This window comes from Psittacula echo (assembly GCF_963264785.1).
Source record: "Psittacula echo genome assembly, chromosome: 3".
NCBI lineage: Eukaryota > Metazoa > Chordata > Aves > Psittaciformes > Psittacidae > Psittacula > Psittacula echo.
The window spans coordinates 98,125,522-98,145,656 of record NC_137736.1 but is presented as its reverse complement, the minus strand read 5'-3'; the positions used below and the strand labels follow the sequence as shown (position 1 = coordinate 98,145,656).

Sequence of the window (20,135 nt, the reverse complement as noted above, 5' to 3'; positions counted from 1 at the left end):
CAAGTTAATACTCTCGTATTATTTGATTCTTAATTGATTGCAAATCTATAGTGATATTCTTTTAGAGACTGAATATTTCTGAATTGTGCTATCATGCTCCTGTGCCAGATGCTGCTATAACATGAGCTCTTCGTTTCTGTGTTAATGCATATAGAATCACTCTCAGGACTTCAGAACACAATGAAAGCTTAAAGGTTTAGGTCTTTACTACTATCCCAACATCTTCCAGAACAAAGCTTCAATTCAAACGTCTCAACATCCATTCTTCAAGATATCTTATGCTGTCCTTATGGAGACATAAAAATAAAAGTCAGAGAACCAAAGTTGGATTCCTTCCACAGTTCTACCCTCTATCTCTTATGACATCTGGATTAAGCCATTCAAAATTTCTGTTTCTTAGTTCTTCCAATCTGTAAAACCAGATATAACCTGCATCATTACAGAACAATGAAATAACTCACTGCAAAGAGCAAAGTTTACAAGGTCATTTTTAACAGAAACATAAATCAAGGTCTCTGCTAGGACCAACCAGAACTAGAAATCATCTCTTAAAGTCATTATATTAACACTCAATTCAATTTTATAAAAGGCTTTTAAATTAATCAAAACAAAGAAATTCAAAAGACTACTTTCTCTAACCTTAGAAGTGACTTACCGGTTGACTGAACATCAAAGTTACACACAGCACATTTTAACATAGCAGCAATAGCTGCAACACCATAGTCATAGAAAAGTTTGGGTTGGAAGAGACCTTAAAGACCATTTAATTCCCACCCCTGACCTGCCACGGGCAGGGACACCTTCCACTAGACCAGTTAACTCAAACCCCAGTCCAACCTGGCCTTGAACACTGTCAGGGACAGGGCATCTGGAGTCCAGCGTCCCACCACCCTCACAGTAAAGAGCTTCTTCCTAATATCTAATCTAAACTCCTCCTCTTTCAATTTAAAGCCATTCCCCCTTGTCCTGTCACCACATGCCCTTGAAAAAAGTCCCTCTCCAGATTTCTTGTCAGCCCCTTTAGGCACCGGAAGCTGCTCTAAGGTCTCCCCAGAGCCTTCTTTTCTTCAGGCTGAACAACCCCAAGTCTCTCAGCCTGTCTTCATAGGAAAGGTGTTCCAGCCTTCTGATCATCTCTGTGGCCCTGCTCTGGACTCACTCCAATAAGTGCCTCTCTTATTTCTAAATTCTCTTACAAAAATTTTAGCAAATTTAATTTGATATTTTATTTTAGCTCATCTTTTTCATTCAAATCATAATGTCCATACCACATGCATCACAGATTTTTTTGAAGAGCATACAATAGATCATCTTCACTTTTCCTGTTGAATTTGATTAAGCACATGAAAAAGTAAAGAGGGCAGTTCCAAAGACAGGGAAGAAATACATCATTTTTTTAAAGCAGCCTCTTTCATCCCCAAAAAATATACCAGAAAAATAATAGATGAAACTACACATTGTCAAATTAACATGATAGTTTTCCATCAAATTTGAAAATTCAGATAACGGAAACATCCATTATAATACATCTGTAATCCCATAAAGCATTCTCTTTGTCAAAATGTGCAGAAACTAATAAACTGCATCATTTTCCTATGAAAGATTAAAAAAAAAAAGCTATCAAGAACTATATATAATGAAAAAACATGTTGATGTTGTGTACAACTACATACCAGTAGCGATAAGGTCTTAAAATAAGACAAAGTATGGAAACATAAAGCATTTTAGATGGACCTCCCCCCCCCAAAAAAAAAAAAAAAAATATTGGTCATACATCTTTCTTCAATGACATTACTAAGAAGGGGAAAATACCACCTCTGGTAAAACTTACAAGTGACAGGACATGTATGAGCGAGGGGAAGAAATAAAAAAAAAAGAAAAAAACAAACCAGAAAAAAAGTCACTAACGCAAAGCAATCTGAACTGGCTGGTAAGGCAAAGAGTAGGCATTCAGCCAGATTGCAATTCAAATCTTGGAACAGGGATAGCAGGCAAAACTTACTGAGTAGGGAAGTGACACTGCACATGGTGGAAAGCAAAAAGACAAGTTTTCTTGAACTGGGATGAACTCCAGAGAAAAAGTAAAATTAAACCCTAGCAACACAACACACAACAAGCATGGGAAACCTGGGTTTAAGCTTCTCCCCTTAACCAAGCTCAGCTGCTCTTTAATAACCAAGACACCTTCCCCCCAACTGCTGAGAAATTTCCTTTCACCTTGGACCAGAAACACCATCCCAGAAATCTGCATCATTGTCTGTATTTTTTAATTATGTAACTTATGAATGACACCATGTTCTTCCTTCTTCCCTACCAAACAAATGCACATCTTTGTTGTTACTACACTTGCGTGCCTGGAAAAGACTGAATTGAATAAATTCAGCTAGGCCTTACTATTCAACATACAGTAATATAACAATAGAAATGGTATGACCTGTCAAGTAGTCAATAGTTTTACCCCTCACTTATCTTTGCACAAACATTTTATGAACCTGTTTGTCTCTGTTCACCAAAAACAACAGATCCAACTTATTAGGCACGCACTTCTCTACATGTTTAGATGTGGAAGGTTTTTTATTTACCATCTGACCTTTTTCATTTTTACTTTTTGCATGTCTAATGTAGTGCTGCCACTACAAATAACACAACCAAAGATGCAGACTTCAGATGTTAAGAAAATCTGACATGTCTGTAAACACACAATAAATCAAAGTGAAATTGTCACTTGTTACTCTGCTCCTTTCGAAACATGCTACTTTATAATATAATCTACAGTATAAAGAAAACAAGGCATGTGCCATGTTTAAATATACTTCCAAGATGGTTTTTAATTACTTCAGTTTCATTCAAAAAGTTATCTACCTTAAATCCTTCACCTACATATTAATGTCAGCTGTCCCAGCAGTGCCTCCTTCTATCAGGAAGAAGTATTTAGGACTGCATTAGTAGAAAACAACTAACTACTCTATATGTGAAATCCATAGGACATTACATTGGTTACCAATGTTGCATTTTACAGTACTGCAGTTTTGGAAAGAAATAAAAGCTCTATTTTTAAAGCAGGTGTTTCAAGCCTACTTTGATATTGTCAACATGTACTTCAAAAAGGATTTTCAAGAAAGTGTAGAAACAATCGTAGGGAGACACAAAACATTTATAATCTTTACAACATTTGGAATTTATATATGGAAGCAACTGAAGCATTTCAATAAATTTATCTGTTGAAAAACAGAAAAGGTAATATTTTTTCCTATTTTTCAGCACAAATAATTCTACTCTACAAAGAGTATTTCCAAACCAAGAAAAAGCAAACCACCTGTGCAAGCTCACATTCTCCAGACTCAGCATTACAATTACTGCACCCCACAATAAGGAATAAAATCATCCAGCTACAGAAAACCAACAGAAAAACCTTATCCATTCAGCAGCACAGGTCACTTAACATGGTGCTCAGCTGTTTGACATTCCATGCAGTTTCAAAAGTGAGTGCAAACCTCCAGCTCCAAATTAAATGTAAAGCTAACTCTCCTTTGGCTCTGCCAAGGTCATCGCCTCACTCACAAGTTTTGACTTTTTTGTTTGTTTGGTTTTTTTTTGTTTGGTTTTTTTTTTTTTTTTTTTACTTTAAAACTATTTCCCCTGCAGACTGGGATAAGATGAGAGACTGATATTGTAATTTCTATTTTTAAATAGTTAAGAGGTTTACAGATATTATGGTGTTCTGCACCATACAAGGTAGAAAAGGGATAAAAAGGCAAGCTGGCCAGCAAGATGCCCCTAGGGGAAAGAGGCTGGGGAGAAGCCTTAGAATTTTAGAAGTTAACTCCTCCCACAAGGATATATCTACCCACAAATTTAGGAGAAATTAATTATTCCTCCAGAAGCTTAACTCCTCAGTACCTTTCCAAAGAACTACTCTGATGTGTGCATTATACCTTGCAAATTATGGTCAGCAGAGAACAGTCAGAAGTCAGGAAACATAATTCCCCCTTCCACTTTCGACAGTGATTTGCATGCTGAATACTGTGATAACATTTCTGGCTCTTTAGTTTTCAACCCAGGAGATAAGTAGCTATTTTCATAATTCCGGTATCAGAGAACATGTTGTAGATACCTCTCTGGTTTCAGAAGTGACATTTAAATTATTTAGATCATATTGATTTTAATTGTGAATTTGCGATCTAACCAGCTTGGGAATGTTCAGAAATCTAGTAGATGCTTACTAACAGAGCCAGCAAGAACCAAGCAGGCAGAATGAACAGTCTGCAGCCTGGGGAAGTTATTCATCCTTCCTAGAATGGTCATTTTAATATGCAAAACACCATTCCCTCCATCTTGGTTGCTCTTTTAACTCCGTAAGCAGCAAAAATGTCACTGGCTTTTGCTTCTGCAGACACATGGTTGCTAAGCTTCCCAAACTTACATTCAAGAGTTAATCTTTTAAAGTATAAATTCTAAACTGCTGTTTGTAGCATAAAGCCTGTGAACATCATGTATATTAAGGTCAAATCATTTGCCTTGTTTATCTAATTCTCTGTTCAAAAAAATCTAACTATTTTTATCGTAACTGCTCAAGAAATAAATTTTTCCTCAGTTTTACAGATAGCAGAATAGTATTCCAAGCCATTACAATCAATCAAGAATATACAGCTCACATCCCTGCTTATACGCTTTTCCTTCTTTTATTTCTACCACTTCATATATTTTCACTCAGTAATTCATAAATTTTCACTCACTTTTTATGACATTTTTGCTTTTAAATAAAATGTTCATTACATCCATTTTCTTGTTCAAACCTATATTACATTGTCATTAGCTCCCTTCTTCTTCTAAGCCACAGTTCTACTTTGTCATACCAAATTCTACCCTGGTCTTTTCCCCTCACATAAAAGTATTCAAAACTCTACAGGTAGTAACTGTATTAAGATTCACACCATCTCTCCTGCTTTACAGATGTCTTCACAAACTGCTCCAGCATGGGTCCCTTCCACAGGATGCAGTTCTGTAGGAACAGACTGCTCCAGCCTGGGCTCCTCTCTCTACAAGGTCACAGGTTCCATCAGGAGCCTGCTCCACCTGAAGCCCACTCTGGAAGCCCAGTACAGGCTTACCATTGTGTCACAGCCTCCTCTGGGCATCCCCCTGCTATGGTGTGGGGTTCTCCATGTGCTGCAGCTGGAGATCTGCCTCAACATGGTCTGCATGACAGGCTACAGAGGCATCCCTGCTCCAGTGCCTGGAGTACCTCCTCCCCTCCTTCTGCACGGATCTTGGTGTCTGCAGAGCTGTTTTGTTCATATATTCTCACTCCTCTCTCTGGTAACAGTTACCGTTGCACAGTGTTTCCCCCCCACGCTTCTTAAACGTGTTATCCCAGATGTGCTACCACCATCGTTGATGGGCTCAGCGTTGGTCAACGGTAGGTCTGTCTTTAAGCTGGTGGACATGGGGGAAGCTTTTGGCAGCTTCTCACAGAAGCCACCCCTGTAGCCCCCTGCTACCAAAACCTTGCCACACAAACCCAACACACAAAGACACAAAGTGACAACACTTCTACAAAATCACTTGGTTTTCATCCATTTACATGCACAGCATGGCCAAACACGGTTTTGGCAGTTCTAGGTAAAGCTGTTTAAAAAAAGGCCACCCTAAACTCAAAGTTAACTTTAAGGGTAGAGGTTCAACAAACAGCAGAGGTTACTCCTGCTGAAACTGAGGTGTTTCACCCTCCCTCCTATTATGTGATTTCTAGGTTGTCATCTCTTCTACCTCCTAGCCCTTGCACTAGTTTTGAAGCTTCTCTATTAACAAAGCCAGCTAGCCAAAAAAGAAACAAACAACATAAAACCACACTGGAGAAGGAGATGGACACACAGTCAGTGGTAGAAAGCCGTTAATCTACACAAGCCACATTCTGACACAGTAACCAGGCAATTGAGTACTAATTTGTTTCAAGAAACAAAAAGCACTCTGAGCTAATTCACCTCATTTTGTTTTGAGAAGAGCCTAACAGCACCTGCATAGTCATTGACTGCATTTCAGCTATGGGGGCATAAATCTCCAGACAAAAGAGGTAACTTTCAAAAGCACAATTGACTAGAGTCAATACAGCAGAAGAACTAATAGAGTCTTTTCAACAGGAGTCAACAGCCTTGATGTTTAGATGACCCACAAGCAAGAACACTGTCAGACTTAGGGAAGAAAAAAGGACCAAAGGGGGTTGTAAGTGTATTCTGCAGTTATAAGTTGCTAAGCACATCTATGCTTCCAAGAAATTAATTTAGTTTAGAGCTCTTTTACAAAGTCTGCTTATCACAAAAAAAAAAAAAAAAAAAAAAGGAAGAAAAAAAAAAACCACAACTAGAATATATTAACACAGAGGTGTCCAGATGGACCACATTATGAAGTGGTGGTGTATACATAATGATGAATACAAGTGAGCTTATCTTCATTTTTTTAGCCTTGTAAAGACACATTATATTGTCATCTCTAAAAAGAGTTATATCCCGTAAGTTTTGGATGCAGGGTAATAATCAATTCATTTGTGAGGATAAACAAATGTATTTCCTCCTCCTTCCTTACCCTAATACACTTGGGATATTATTGGTGTAAGAGGTAGAACAAGCAAGGCTAGAAATCTTCACACAAGCACAGGAAGCTTGTAGGAAGGGACTGACTATATAATACAGAGAAGAAACATAAGTTTGGGGTTTTTTTTCATAACTAAAAATGTTCTTTTTATTGATATGAGTTTAGATAAAATGAGCAAAATGAAAGGTTTTCACGAAGTTTCATTTAAGAAACCCACAATGTAATCAAAATACAAATTCAAGATGATGAACTATTCAAAGCAGTAATTATCAGAGAATATTCTTAAAAGAAGAGGGGCATATAAAATCTTTTTTTTTTTTCCCCCCTAGTGACCAAATAATAACCAAATTCTAAACAAGAGTCCAACTGGCAGTTCATGGAATTGTGCAGTAGCACAAATTAGCCTGTATCTGTGACGTTCTTCCCAATGCAACCTGCATTTATAATAAGTGGAATCAACTGCACATCTACTACTATAATTAGGATAATTTTCCTAAGTGAAGGAAGAATTACATTAATAAGGGAGTTGGAGAAAACCACAGAGAATAAATTATGGCAATCTAATATACATAGAATCTTAGAATACTTTGGGTTGGAAGGGACCTTTAAAGGCCATCTAGTCCAACGCCGACTGCGATGAGCAGGGACTTCAACTAGACCAGGTTGCTCAGAGCCCTGGCCATATAGAATCACAGAATAGTTAGGGTTGGAAAGGACCTTAAGATCACCAGGTTCCAACTCCCCCGCCATGAGCAGGGACACCTGACACTAAACAATGCCGTCCAAGGCTCTGCTCAACATGGTCTTGAACACCACCAAGGATGGAGCATTCACAACTTCCCTGGGCAACCCATTCCAGTGCCTCACCACCCTCACAATAAAGAACTTCCTCCTTATATCCAATCTAAAGTTCCCCTGTTTAAGTTTTAACCCATTATCCCTTGTCCTGTCACTACAGTCCCTAATGAAGAGTCCCTCCCCAGATACTGGAAGGCTGCTATGAGGTCTCCACGCAGCCTTCTCTTCTCCAGGCTGAACAGCATCAACTTTCTCAGCCTGTCTTCATATGAGAGGTGCTCCAGCCCCCTGATCATCCTTGTGGCCCTCCTCTGGACTTGTTCCAACAGTTCCACGTCCTTACGTTGAGGACACCAGAACTGTACACAATACTCCAAATGAGGTCTCACGAGAGCAGAGTAGAGGGGCAGGATCACCTCCTTTGACCTGCTGGTCATGCTCCTTTTGATGCAGCCCAGGATACGGTTGGCTTTCTGGGCTGCGAGCGCACACTGAAGCTGGCTCATGTTCAGTTTCTCATCAACCAGCACCCCCAAGTCCTTCTCTACAGGGCTGCTCTGAATCTCTTCTCTGCTCAACTTGTAGCTGTGCCTGGGATTGCCCCGACTCAGGTGTAGGACCCTGCACTTGGCTTGGTTAAACTTTTTGTTAAGTAAACATAGGTGTTTATTTAATAAAAAGGGAAAGAAAGAAAAAAAAGAAAATAAGACTTATTATTATTATTTATTGAAAGGAATGGATCTCACCTGAACCAGTATCAATCCCCAAGACAAGAAACAATTTTTTCAGAAAGACAAGCAGAAAGAACTTCAAACTGCTGGGTACAAATAAATGCATTCCTGGACTTAATTGTGATGGAAGACAACTTGTAACTTGATTAATTTTTCACTTTTTCCCTTTACATAATCCCATAGGAAGCACTTACATGTCAAAACTCAAGCTAAGTGCCCCAAAAAACTACAGGTTCTCAGGCTGTTGTTCAGGTGATACTGTAATTTTTCAACAATTCTGAGAACAAATCCCTGGTTATACAATCCAATCAACTATTTCAAAGAGGCTTCCAGGCTAAGGTGTCTCTACCACTGCACTGCCTTTTACAAACATTTTAAAATGCAGAAGGTAGGAGATTTTTCATCTAGTGAGCATACTAAAGCACAAAAAAATAAATACATATCCTCCCAGAAATTTCATAGTGTCCAAACTAGCAATCAAATACTTCAATTACTGTTTTTTTCAAACAATCTAACACTTGATGAAAACAAAAATATTGCTTCACTTTCATGTCATCAGAAGCAGCAGCAAGTAATCCTTCCTTATGTGCCTAACTCACACAACAGAAATGGGTGGAACAGGTATTCACCAGTAAAGGTTGAGAGCATCTGTCTTCAGAAAAACAGCCAAAGCCTACAGAAAGAAACTGAAGTGATACAGGGAGCCATGGTTACACATTTAAGTAACAGCTTTGGGGCTTTTTCTTCCTCTTTTATAAACTAACATGCTTCCAGAATTCCCAGTGGTTTTAAGGAATATAATTGCATGCTATTACTTAAGAACTATGTGATTACTGTGCCACTGTCTTCTGCATAACTCAGTCTGTAATAAAAGTGATAAGAATAGCATTTATTATTTTTGAAATGGTTTGTGCAATGCATCCACACTGATGTGGTTTTAAACATCTGACTAAACTCAGGATGCTTTACATAGAGGTTTTATTTTCTTCTTACAGTACCGCACACCATTCAAACTCCCCTCTGTGTCAAAGACACTGCCTGAAAGTTCATCTGACCGGGTCACTCAGCTCTTAAGCAAAATTTGCAAAGACTGAGGAAAAGCATCCTATCATGTCTCTATAACAAGATGTGTTCGATGCAAAGTAAAGACACAGAAGAAAAAGCATGCCACGAACAGAATGTACAATAAGAACTAGAAAAGTCAAACCATTCAGTCCCAGCTATTAAAGGCAACCAAGCTACGTCCCTTTTATAAGTGTGTCAAATGCTATGTAAAATCTGATTTCTAAATTCTGAGGAAAAAAGAACAAATAAATGCATGAACAGCAAATTTACAGTTTAACACTTTAGTCTTCTTCAGGCCTACCTAAAGCACTCCGAACTTTCCTAGAAAATAAGCTTATTAATATTTTATTCAATACTAGCTGTAGATTGTTATTTTCTGAATTCAAATACATTGTCAGTATATTGAAAAAACAAACAAACAAACAAAACAAAAAAACCCCAGTCCTTTAACAGTGAAAGGCTATCCCAACCCCAAACACCAAATTTTCAGGACTTCACACGTCAGCACATCAAAACCTATAAATAAAAAGCCACTCACTGCAAGGACATAGCCCAAGTAGTACAAGAAAGTACTGGTTTTATACTATGCACATTTATGGAGAGGAAGCTAGAGAGAAAATTCCCATCAAGAGTTTGCCCCAAGAGCTTCAGAAACCTGGGCTTAAGCCAAGCCTCTCTTCTGTTTATATATTCTACTTATGTAATGTAGCAAGTGAGAAAGAATACAGCTTTTTCAGAACTGCATCAACACAGGACAACTCACAAGGCAAACATTTCCCTTCAAACAGTTGCAACATGCTGTTAAAAACAAAAATATAGATTAACACATGGTTCTCCCGAAAACATACTGTGAAAAAAGGGCTGCTGTTGTTCCAAGACTGAGACATGGACTGCTTTATGCTGCTGTTTATACCAAAGAAAAAGAGAATGAAAATCCCACTATACATTTAGTTTCATATTGAATATTTTCCATGAAAACTCTGACAAAAGCACACTAATGCTTCAAAGCAAACACTACTTTTTCCCTAAGCTCTCCTCTGAACACAAAAATTACTAGAAGAGGTAAGCATGTAACAAGCACGTGCTACCTATACATACAATGCACAGCTCATGCTTGCACAGGCCACACACAATATACAAACACTAACATGTAATAGTCACCAAACAAAGTTTTTTCCAGTACATAATTTTGTTTTACAACAGTTTGGATCAATATTAGGGCAAACCAAACAAGCTAACTTTCTGGATTTCCAAACTATTTATTTTGCATCACAGCATGTTTTCATTAGACTGTAACTTTTAAAAAAGAAATAAACATCTTGCTGGGGAGCTAAGCTAAAAGTCATTCTTCCAAACCACATAGAGTTTCACTACCATGCCTTACCCCTTTCACATCTGCTACTGAGCTGGTCAGTGGCAAGTATGGCAATACCTACTACCAATTCATGGCAGTCTCATTCATCCAATTTCCTTCATATTTCTCCTTTATTGATACCATGATACAGGTGTTCACATGGACCACTGTGAACTCCATTCAACAAAAGCAAATAAGCAACAGCTCTAAAGGGCAATTACATACAACGTCTACCACACACGTGAGACATTATTCTGTTCCCTATAACTGGGATAGATACAAGTATGCAGTCAGTACATATGTCTCCACATACTGGGAGGCACAAATACCCTCCATGTGCAGGAGTAGTTGAGAGCTTAGGTTCATGTTATCACATGCTTGCACACAGGTATAGCACCTGCTGTTTTGTGGGTCAAGAACAAGTGACTACTTGTCTGCCTCTTTGCTGTTACAACACAACTATGTTCAGCAGGCAAACAGGGACACAAAAGGGCACGCGGAGGTGGTACACTAAAGATCTTAGGAATACACTAATATATTCTTCTAGTGCGGGTTAGGTTTTTACTGTTTTATCAAGTGGCACTATTTAGATTAGGTTCCAACCCCTGGCACAAATAGGAACAAGAAAACAGATATAACCTTCTGCAGGGGTCTGCCTCCTTAGGTGAGAAGCAAGTGTGCCTTTTTTCATGTTAGAAAGAGGGTGTGAGGGCAGGGTAAATGCAGACTGGATATACCTTCCCTCACCAATCTTGCCTGCACAATTGTCAGGCCTGTCCCCTCTGCAGATTTATGTAATGATGGTGTCCCCCACTGTAGAATACGTACAGTGCCTGTGAAGACAGGGTTTTCTCTCCACAGCTGTCTTGGAAGACTGCAATGCATACAGAGCCAGAAATTATCTGACTGTAAGGATACAAGAGTGGATGTCAACCCCAGTATTTAACAAGTGTCTTTGTGAAAGGCAGCACACTACCTGGGGTAGCTGCAGAACAGAAGTGTTCCTATGAATATGTCTCACCTATAGGTGACATGTTCAGAGGTACATGAGAGTCTTAATGTGGTTACATACCAGCTTCTATCCCCTCCATGTCAGGTGGGTTCACCTACAAGCAGTTGGGTGGTAAGAGCAGGTATCCACCCCAACACACATATGCATTCCTCCTGCTACCGATGCTAAGGTGGGCTGGCTGCCACCTCAAACCTCAGTGATTAGGGAAGGGTGGCATAGAGACACACATTCCCCAGAGGGAGAAGAAGACAGGTGCGAGCAAGAATTTTCCCCACACATGCACACGCACATTCCCCCAATGTGCCTTGGGAGAGCCACCTCTGCCTCACCAAACGCAGGGGGGGGATGGAGGAATCCAGCCATATGGGAGCAAACACCTACCTCATGCATCAAGGCGGGCGGGGGGGGGGGATACAGAAAGCATAGGGTCCACGGAGAGTTGGGAGTGGGCTCGGTTTCCGTGTAGGGACGTGCCGTGGGGAAGGCGAATGCCTCATGACACGGAGGTCCAGTGGAAGGGTGGGGTGGGGGGAAGCGGGTCCCTCACAGGCAGATAGAAGACACTAGGATGACTGAGGGGGCGGGAAGGGAGAAACAGGGTCCCCCGGCGATTAAAACCACCTTCCCCTCCCGTCCCGCCCCTCAAGCAGATGCCGGACGGGCCCCCCCTCCGCGCCCCCAGTTCCTCCCCTGGCCTCACCTGCCCGCACCGTATCGGAGAGATCGTGGCTGAGGGCGGCGGTGCTGCGCGGGAATTCCTTCAGCTTCCTGCCGCTCAGGTTGAGCCCCCCGGAGTGTGCCGCCTCCTCCAGCGCCCGCTCCAGACCGCGGTTCAGCGGCGCCTGCAAGCCCAGCGACCCGCCGCCGCCGCCCACCCCGGCCGTTGCCGCCGCCAGAGCCGTGGCGGGGAAGGGCTGCGACTCGCCTCCCAGCGTCGCCATCTTTCCCCTCGCCCGCCTCGCCGCTGGGGGTACCCAAGAGGGCCGTCGGACCTGCCTCCCTCCCTCTCTTCCTCCACCTCCTCCTCCTCCCGCTGGCTGTAGTGGCGGCACCTCCGCCGTGACGGGGAGGGGGAGCAACGGCGCAGCCAGGAGGCGGACACGAACAGCCTGGAAGAGGAGCGCCCACTGCGCATGCTCCGACTCACACCGCCCTCTTCCCTCACCGGTTCACAGACACCGCGCCCGCGGGCGGTGCGGGGGGCGGGCACTGCGGCACCACCTAGCGGCGGCGCGCAGCGCACCCCCGGCCTCGTCCTGCTTGAGGTGCAAATGCCAATGCCCTGGCCCTCCCCGGTTTCTTAGAATCATAGAATTACCTAGATTGGAAAAGACCTTTAAGATCATCAAGTCCACCCTTTACCCCAGCACTGCCAAGGTCACCTCTCAACCATGTCACTAAAGGCCTCGTCTACATGGTTTTTGAACACTTCCAGGGACGGTGATTCCACCACTGCCCTGTGCAGCCTGTTCCAATGCCTGAGCACCTTTTCAGTGAAGAAATTTTTCTAATCTAAACTCAGCTAGGGCAGCTTGAGGCCGTTACCTCTTGTCCAATCATTTGTTGCTTGGGAGAAGAGACCAGCCACCTCCTCATTCAATCCACCTTTCAGGTAGTTGTAGAGAGCGATAAGGCCCCAACTGAGCCTTCTCCAGATTAAACAACCCCGGTTCTCTCAGCCATTCCTCATCATACTTGGGCTCCAGATCCTTCACCAACTTCTTTGTCCTTCTCTGGACCTGCTTCAGCACCTCAATGTCTTTCTTGTAGTGAGGGACTCAGAACTGAACACAGTATTTGAGGTGTAGCCTAGCAGTGCTGAGTACAGGGGATGATCACTGCCTTGGCCCTGCTGACCATACTATTTCTTGTCATAACATTCCCCACAGCATTCCCTTTTAAAGCCTAGCCTGGGAGGTCAGCCCACCACCTACTTTGGGCCCTTCTCCTGAAATCTCCCGCAGCTGCTCACCACACTAACTGTGCCGGCAATTTGTGGTTGGATGGCGTGAAACCACCATGCACATGTGCAAGCAAGCATGCATGTGCTCGGGCAGCAGGCCTCGTTTGAAAATTAAAGGCTGCAGTGGCTGCTGCCACTGAGCTGGGCCCTGGGGAGCGTCTGCCCTGCAGAAGGCCTTTCTGTGATTCATTTTTCTCACACAGGCTGGCTTACACATGTGCATGGCCCTGGGGACAGTCTGCCAAAGAGAGTCCTCAGAGGTGTGATGTGTAGCAGAAACCAAGCACAGGATGATGATCAGTTCAGTTTTCAATAGAATAACATTTCTGAGTGGGTGAGGGTGTTGGTTTTGGTTTATTTTCCCCCTCTCTTCCACAGCTTTGCAAAGCTGAGCCCAGAAGTGGGAGAAGAGTGAGGCCTCATGCTTCCAAAAGGTTTACAGAGTTCAAAGCTAAAAAAGGCCTTGTACGTCATCACCCATGACCTCTATTTTACAGGCCATTACATTTAACTCAGTTACCCTGTGTTGTGATCAGCGGCTGACATTAAACCAAAGCCTTCCTAGCTCCAGGAAGTTCAGCCACTGAATGCTACAGGGACAAGGAAGACAGAATTGCCATAAGGAAATAACTCTCAGGATCTGAAAAGTAGGAGAGATCATACTGAGTTTAACAGTCACAACAAGAAACAGCACTGGGTCAAAGGGAAAAAGGGTGTTAGAGGTAGGTCTTTTCACATAACAGTATCATAGTATCCATTAAAAACTTGTCCTCTATGATTACAATATGCTTTCAGTAGAGGCACCCAAAATATAGGCCCTGAGCTTAAACTTCTGTCCAAACTCCCCTCACATCTACAATTGCTAGTTCTTCATGTTTGATGTGGAGCTCTTGGGTTTTGCTATGACAAATTCAAAGGCCTACTAGTTCAAGAAATAGTTGGGTGCACCAGAGAGCAATTCTTGACACCATTCTTCGGAACAGCCCCTAGATGAAGAGAAAATCACCAGTTACCACAACAACAGTGGTGCCACATGTCAGGTTACTTTTGACAAAGCTTTTTGATGGGTTATTAAGATAGTATTCCCCACAAATTTCCACTAATCACAGCATGTTTTGGATTTGTTAAAAGGCTTAATTCCAGCTTGCATGAAATCTTTGTGTTGCTACTGGAAAGCATAAAGAAACAGATGAATAGCTACATCTTCTCAGCAATTTAAAGAAAAGTGTTAATGAGCAGTAGTTCAAGTTGAGTAAACTGTGAATAAGAGCAACTGCTAGGCTTTCCCTATAACGGATTCATTTTTTTAATGCAAGTTTAATGAAACAGGTACTACATTCTTTTACACTTAGCGAAGTCTGAAATATCATAGGTTTTATAACTTAGTAAATGACTTTGCACAGGAGATTTCCTGTGTATTAAATTATCCAACATCATGGAACTCTATTTTGAAACTAGCAATGTAGGACTAAACAGCATATCTGCAGAATTCATCTTCCACCCTCAGCTCTTTACAGTCAGGTAACAGGCCTGTCATTGGTGATGTTCAGGAAGTTTTCCACCAGGAACACCATGTTCCTTTCTCCCCCACTTCTGGTAAGAAAAAAATTATTTCTAGTGCTGATTTTGACGAAAGCAAAGAGGTTTTTTTGCTCTTCATTGTCTTCACACCATACTACTAGCTCTGGGATTTGATTCACAGCATCTTGCGTAAGGAGGGCTAGCAGAAATACCTTTCTCAATCTTATTGAAGAACAACTTGCCCTCTTTTGCGGGAGGCACTTGAGAAGCCAAGAAGCCATCAGGCTGCCCTGCTTGCAGGCAGGCACAGATTGCCCAACTCAGCTGTCCCATTGGGTTAGCACGAAGGGCCCGTGGCTGGCAGAGGCAGGTAAGTCAGCACAGCATTCCCACTTAAGACACCAACATCAGGACAGCTAGGATATAGAGAGACTGCAGCTACACTTGTACATGGTCTACCAGGGGTTAAAGTTGTAGGTTCCCCCTTATAGCAATGCATGCGCACACACCAATAAATCAGTCTGATTTAAACTTCTTTTCGATCTAATCAGCTGAGGTGCAACACAGGCATGACCCATGCTTATCAGATACTGTGTAGAAAGTCCTGGAAGTAGCACTCTGAAGGCTGCTACCATTATCAAGGGGGGGGGGGAGAAAAAAGAAGCACTGAAGCTGTATTGACTTGAGTTTCTCTGCCTAAGTGCTGTGCCAGATCTAGCTCCGTTCCTATAGATACAAAGGGCAGGAAATTGGAAGCACTACAGAAAAAGAGCAATCACAGCAGCACCGGTTTCCTACCCATGCAGATGTATATAGAAGATCACACTGTTGACTTTGGTCAGATCACAGTGTGCACACAGCCTGGCACAGCAGCTATGTTGAGCTAGTGGCAAGCTGTCATAGCAAGCAGCCCTTCTATTCCTTGCCCCCAGCTTGATCCTTGATCCTCCTAGTTCCTATGTGATGGTATTTACATTTGTCTGACTCTTCAATGAGACCTAGAGGAGTTTAAAAAGTAAGTCTGGAAGGAAAAGAAGACAGTGGATGCTCTTCAGTGAGCAGACACAAGTGCAGCAGACGAGAGAAGGAATGAAGAAGGAAGACTTTTGGGTGCAGCAGAAGGAAGACTTATGGGTGCAGCACAAGAAAAAGACTGCAGGGGTGACCATTCTGCAAACTGGGTCATACATAGTGGCTGTGACTAGAAAAATCTTATCAGAGATGTACAGAAAGTACCATAGCTGAGGAAGACCATGAGCCCTAGAGTGTCAGATCGAATTTTGCGGAAAAGAGGCAAACAACAAGGCCCACATGGCTTGTGAAGATCAGAGCTGGGTGAGGACTTATGTGCAGGGAGCTGCTGCCTCTCGAACTAGCACATGACCTCAGTGTGGAGTACCTCTCCTGTACAGGACATGAGACTTTCACAGTATGCAGCAGGAGAGCATCACTTTACTTCAACATATAAACATACAGACACGTGTACCTCATGTTCCATGTGCTCTACGACAGTCCTGAAGAGGCAGTAGCATGGAGTAGCAGATATACAGTCAGGGTACACCAAAGTAAGTGAATATCCAAGGTGCACAAGATGTCTGGTGTAAAGAAAGAAACAACACACAAATACTAAGTCTAATGCCAAACAGAAAGTGAGGATCACCCAACTTGCAAGGCTACCTCCATTTGGAGCTACACAAAACAGCAGTCAGAACTCAGAAAGGACACATTATACACCCCTGGCAGCATGACCATAACAGCATCAGGATGAAGGAAAATACTATGCAAATCCCAAGAGAAAAAGCATGCAGACTGAAGCTTCATGTGGCACAGAAGACGCTCCTTTCAACTGTAGCACAGACTTCTGAACATGCTCACAGCATGCCTCAGACAAGCAGGTCATAGCAGACAGACGAGTAGAATGAGTAGCCTACACAGGGCAGACAATGCACTGCAGTTTCCTTGCAGCAAAGCTGGTGAAGAGAGTTAGAAGACTGGGGAAGCTGTATCAGGAAATAGCTCAGAGAAGTCCATTTACATAGCACTTGCCTCACAGACAACGAAGTTGGGGAAAAAAAAAAAAAAAAAAGAGGAAAAAAGAAGAGAGCAATTAATTGATAGGAGGTAGGAGCTGAGGGAAGCTTATATGTAAAGCAGGAGCTCAGAAGGTAGGTAAGCAGCATGATCACTGCTCAGAAAATATACAAGGTTCATTCTCTTATAGATACAAACAAGTTCATTACATAAGGGGATACAATTGTTTAATTGCTATGGATGAAGAAGCACTTCTTGGTCCTGCTGACTGATCATGGCAAGCATTAGGAGCTCAGGAAATCTCCCTTGCTGTGTTTTGAGACCCAATGGATGGTCAGGCTCAAATTACACCTGAGTGACAGTCGGTGGGGGCCAACTGCCGCAAGATGGATTCTGAACAGCACTGTGTGCACTAGATGTCTTGGCAAGTTCACTTTCAGGGTAGCGATGATGCTGTACAGATGCAGATGTAGCGGGACAGAAGCTGCAAGAGACCATGACCAAAAGCTCAGCTCTCAGCAAAGACCTCATGAAAATAGACCTAAGGGTAAAAACTGAAACCAAAATGAAGCTCAGTATCTCTGAAACACTTGACCTGACTAAACATTTAAAGGCAACGAAGTAACATGCCCATACCTGAAGTATTAATTTACTTCAAAGGCTATTAGCAATTGTAAACTGGCAGAGTTTCTCTGATGACCTTGAAACATGCAATGTGATAGAGTGGTAACTGCGTCCATGCTTACCTTGAATCTACTGCTGAAATACAGCTTCAGTAGACATTCAGGGGGCTGTAACTGGGGTGGAAGCCTTGCTCTTGAAACAGGAAGAGCCAGTAGGTTTTTGCACCATGATCAGTAAAACAAAGACATGCCTAAGCTGGGAAATTCATGTCTTGCAGGAGCTTGCCTTTGCAAAAATTTGAAACAGTATCAGATAGAGGAACAAGCTACCCTAGTAAGAAATAACCTGTCTTCTAATAAAAATAGAGGAGACAATTGATTATTGTCACTACCAATGAGGCAGCATTTACAGAGAGACATGCTGTTGTCAGTCTCACGATGCCTCCAGAGTATGCTGTTGAAATACTACAGTTTATATGTCTGTTTCAAAAACAAACAAACAAACAAACAAAACCCAAAACCATGCAAACCTGATTTCCTACACATAGCAGATTATTAACACAGAAATAGAGTCCTCAGTCTATTGCAAAATCCAGAAAATGGAAGAAGATAGAATACATCAGCCAAGCAGTTGAACTCTGGTTTCTAGGTAGAGCACACGAGGCAAAGATTTTGTAAGATTCATGTTCATGATTATGGGAAAGACAGCAGGTAAAATGCTTTCATATCCCTGTTAGAGACAGCAAAAACACTGGGACCAAAGAGAAATACTGCCTAGTAAGTGGTTGTGATATATAAGATGAAAATGAAGGACTAAAAGGTAAAAGCAGCAGTGAAAATGAACAAATAGCTCTACCTGAATGCAAACCCAAATATTTTTCCTGCTAACCACACAAGCCACCTCTCTGGTATAAACAAGTTCCAGTAAGATCTGTGAACTAGCACCAGCATGGTGGTTGCAAATCACTCACCTGCCCTGAGTCAGGTAACTAATTTTAGTTGACTGGTGCTGTGTTTATGCCTTTTCCCCACTTAGTCCGACCATATTGCTGGTACCAGTTGACTGGCAGCAATAAGTGTGAAGATAAAATTGCAAAGAGGGTGTTCAGATACTTGCCATTAGGGAAAAAAAAGCATGCATGCAGTTCCTGAGTGGGGAATTATATCCAAGAACACGTTAATAGCCAGATATAATGCTTTGATAATGCACACAAATATGGATCCTTGCAACTACCAGCTCCTCTTTACCAAGAAGGTATTTCACCCCTAAGGGGTATCTTTGCTTTCCAGTATGCTTCGAGGCCCAGTGAAGCAAAGGTTATGTGCAATAACAGCACCAGCAGGACACTAGCAAAAGAGCAACCTCATTGAATGTCCTAACAGCCACTAACCATCAGATGCCAATATGCAACAGTCTGTTGAAGAGCAAGTTCACATGGACCCTCAGTGTTAATCACTTTGTTTCAACCACTTTTCATGGAAGTGAAGCTGTATATGTTACAGATAGGCAGGGTTTGGTCCATGGGGGAATGCTGCCATGGTATGCAGCCAAGGGAAGTGCTGGATTAGGAAGGGGATACCCAACATACTTCATATTTCAAGAACTGTAGGCTGTATGACACACAAAGAAAATGCCTTAGAGCAGCCTTCAGTTCTGTTCTAATTCATACATGATGCTAGAGCAGCTGATAGTGTCAGATCCTAGGGTCCTCAGAAGTAACTTAAATATACATTTGCTTTTTGACTGCTATCCTTCAGGTACTATGGGATGGCTCTTGAAAAAGAGCAGCAAAGAATCAAGATCAAAGTCTATGATTTAGTGGCAATTTTTATCCTCACCTCTTTCACAAAGATCAAGGCATTCAGCAATTCATAGTAAACATCCCAACAACAATTTCGACATAACTACCAAGAAATATAGCACTTGCTGATCTATTTGAGAGAAAAACAAAGACTCAACTTGTTTCATCATAAGTCACTAACACATCTGAAATAACTATAATAACTCTATACCAATTAAGTTTATAAGCAATATTTTAGAGGCATTTTTACTCCCAGTTATTACAAAATACAACACTTTATTTAGAGCAGTCTTGTATTCTTCCAGCACATAACATAACCTCAGTCCTGTAGTCACATAACATTAGCTCCCAACTTGTGAACTGGGTCACTGGAAAGCAGCACATGGTGAGATGCAGTGCGGTGGGCATACTGAGAGTACCTGAGAAGAAGAGGTGAGAACTGCTCTTCCATGCGTGGCTTTGCTACTCCACCTGCAGCAGAAAGCACTTCCCAGCAGTGAGCTGCAGGCTTGCAGCATCTGGGAAGTGAGCAGGACCCTAACAAAGCAGACTCCTGCTGCCTTTCATTGAGATCTGGATCCTGCAACCAGAATATGGGCCGTGAACTTTCCACCATTCCAAAACTTCAAGTTATGTATCACTGC

At 42.1% G+C, this 20,135-nt stretch overlaps 1 protein-coding gene across 3 annotated transcripts in view; it reads right to left on the bottom strand.

Moving 5' to 3' along the window:
- LRCH1 (leucine rich repeats and calponin homology domain containing 1) overlaps positions 1 to 12,513 on the bottom strand; it is a 123,634-nt gene extending 111,121 nt beyond the window's left edge. For all 3 annotated transcript variants that reach the window (XM_080612862.1, XM_080612863.1, XM_080612864.1), the window contains exon 1: positions 12,252 to 12,513. In XM_080612862.1, the coding sequence (XP_080468988.1) occupies positions 12,252 to 12,492 (241 nt within the window). In that variant the 5' untranslated portion in view covers positions 12,493 to 12,513. The remainder of the gene's footprint in view (positions 1 to 12,251) is intronic.
- Between the last annotated feature and the right edge of the window lie 7,622 nt (positions 12,514 to 20,135).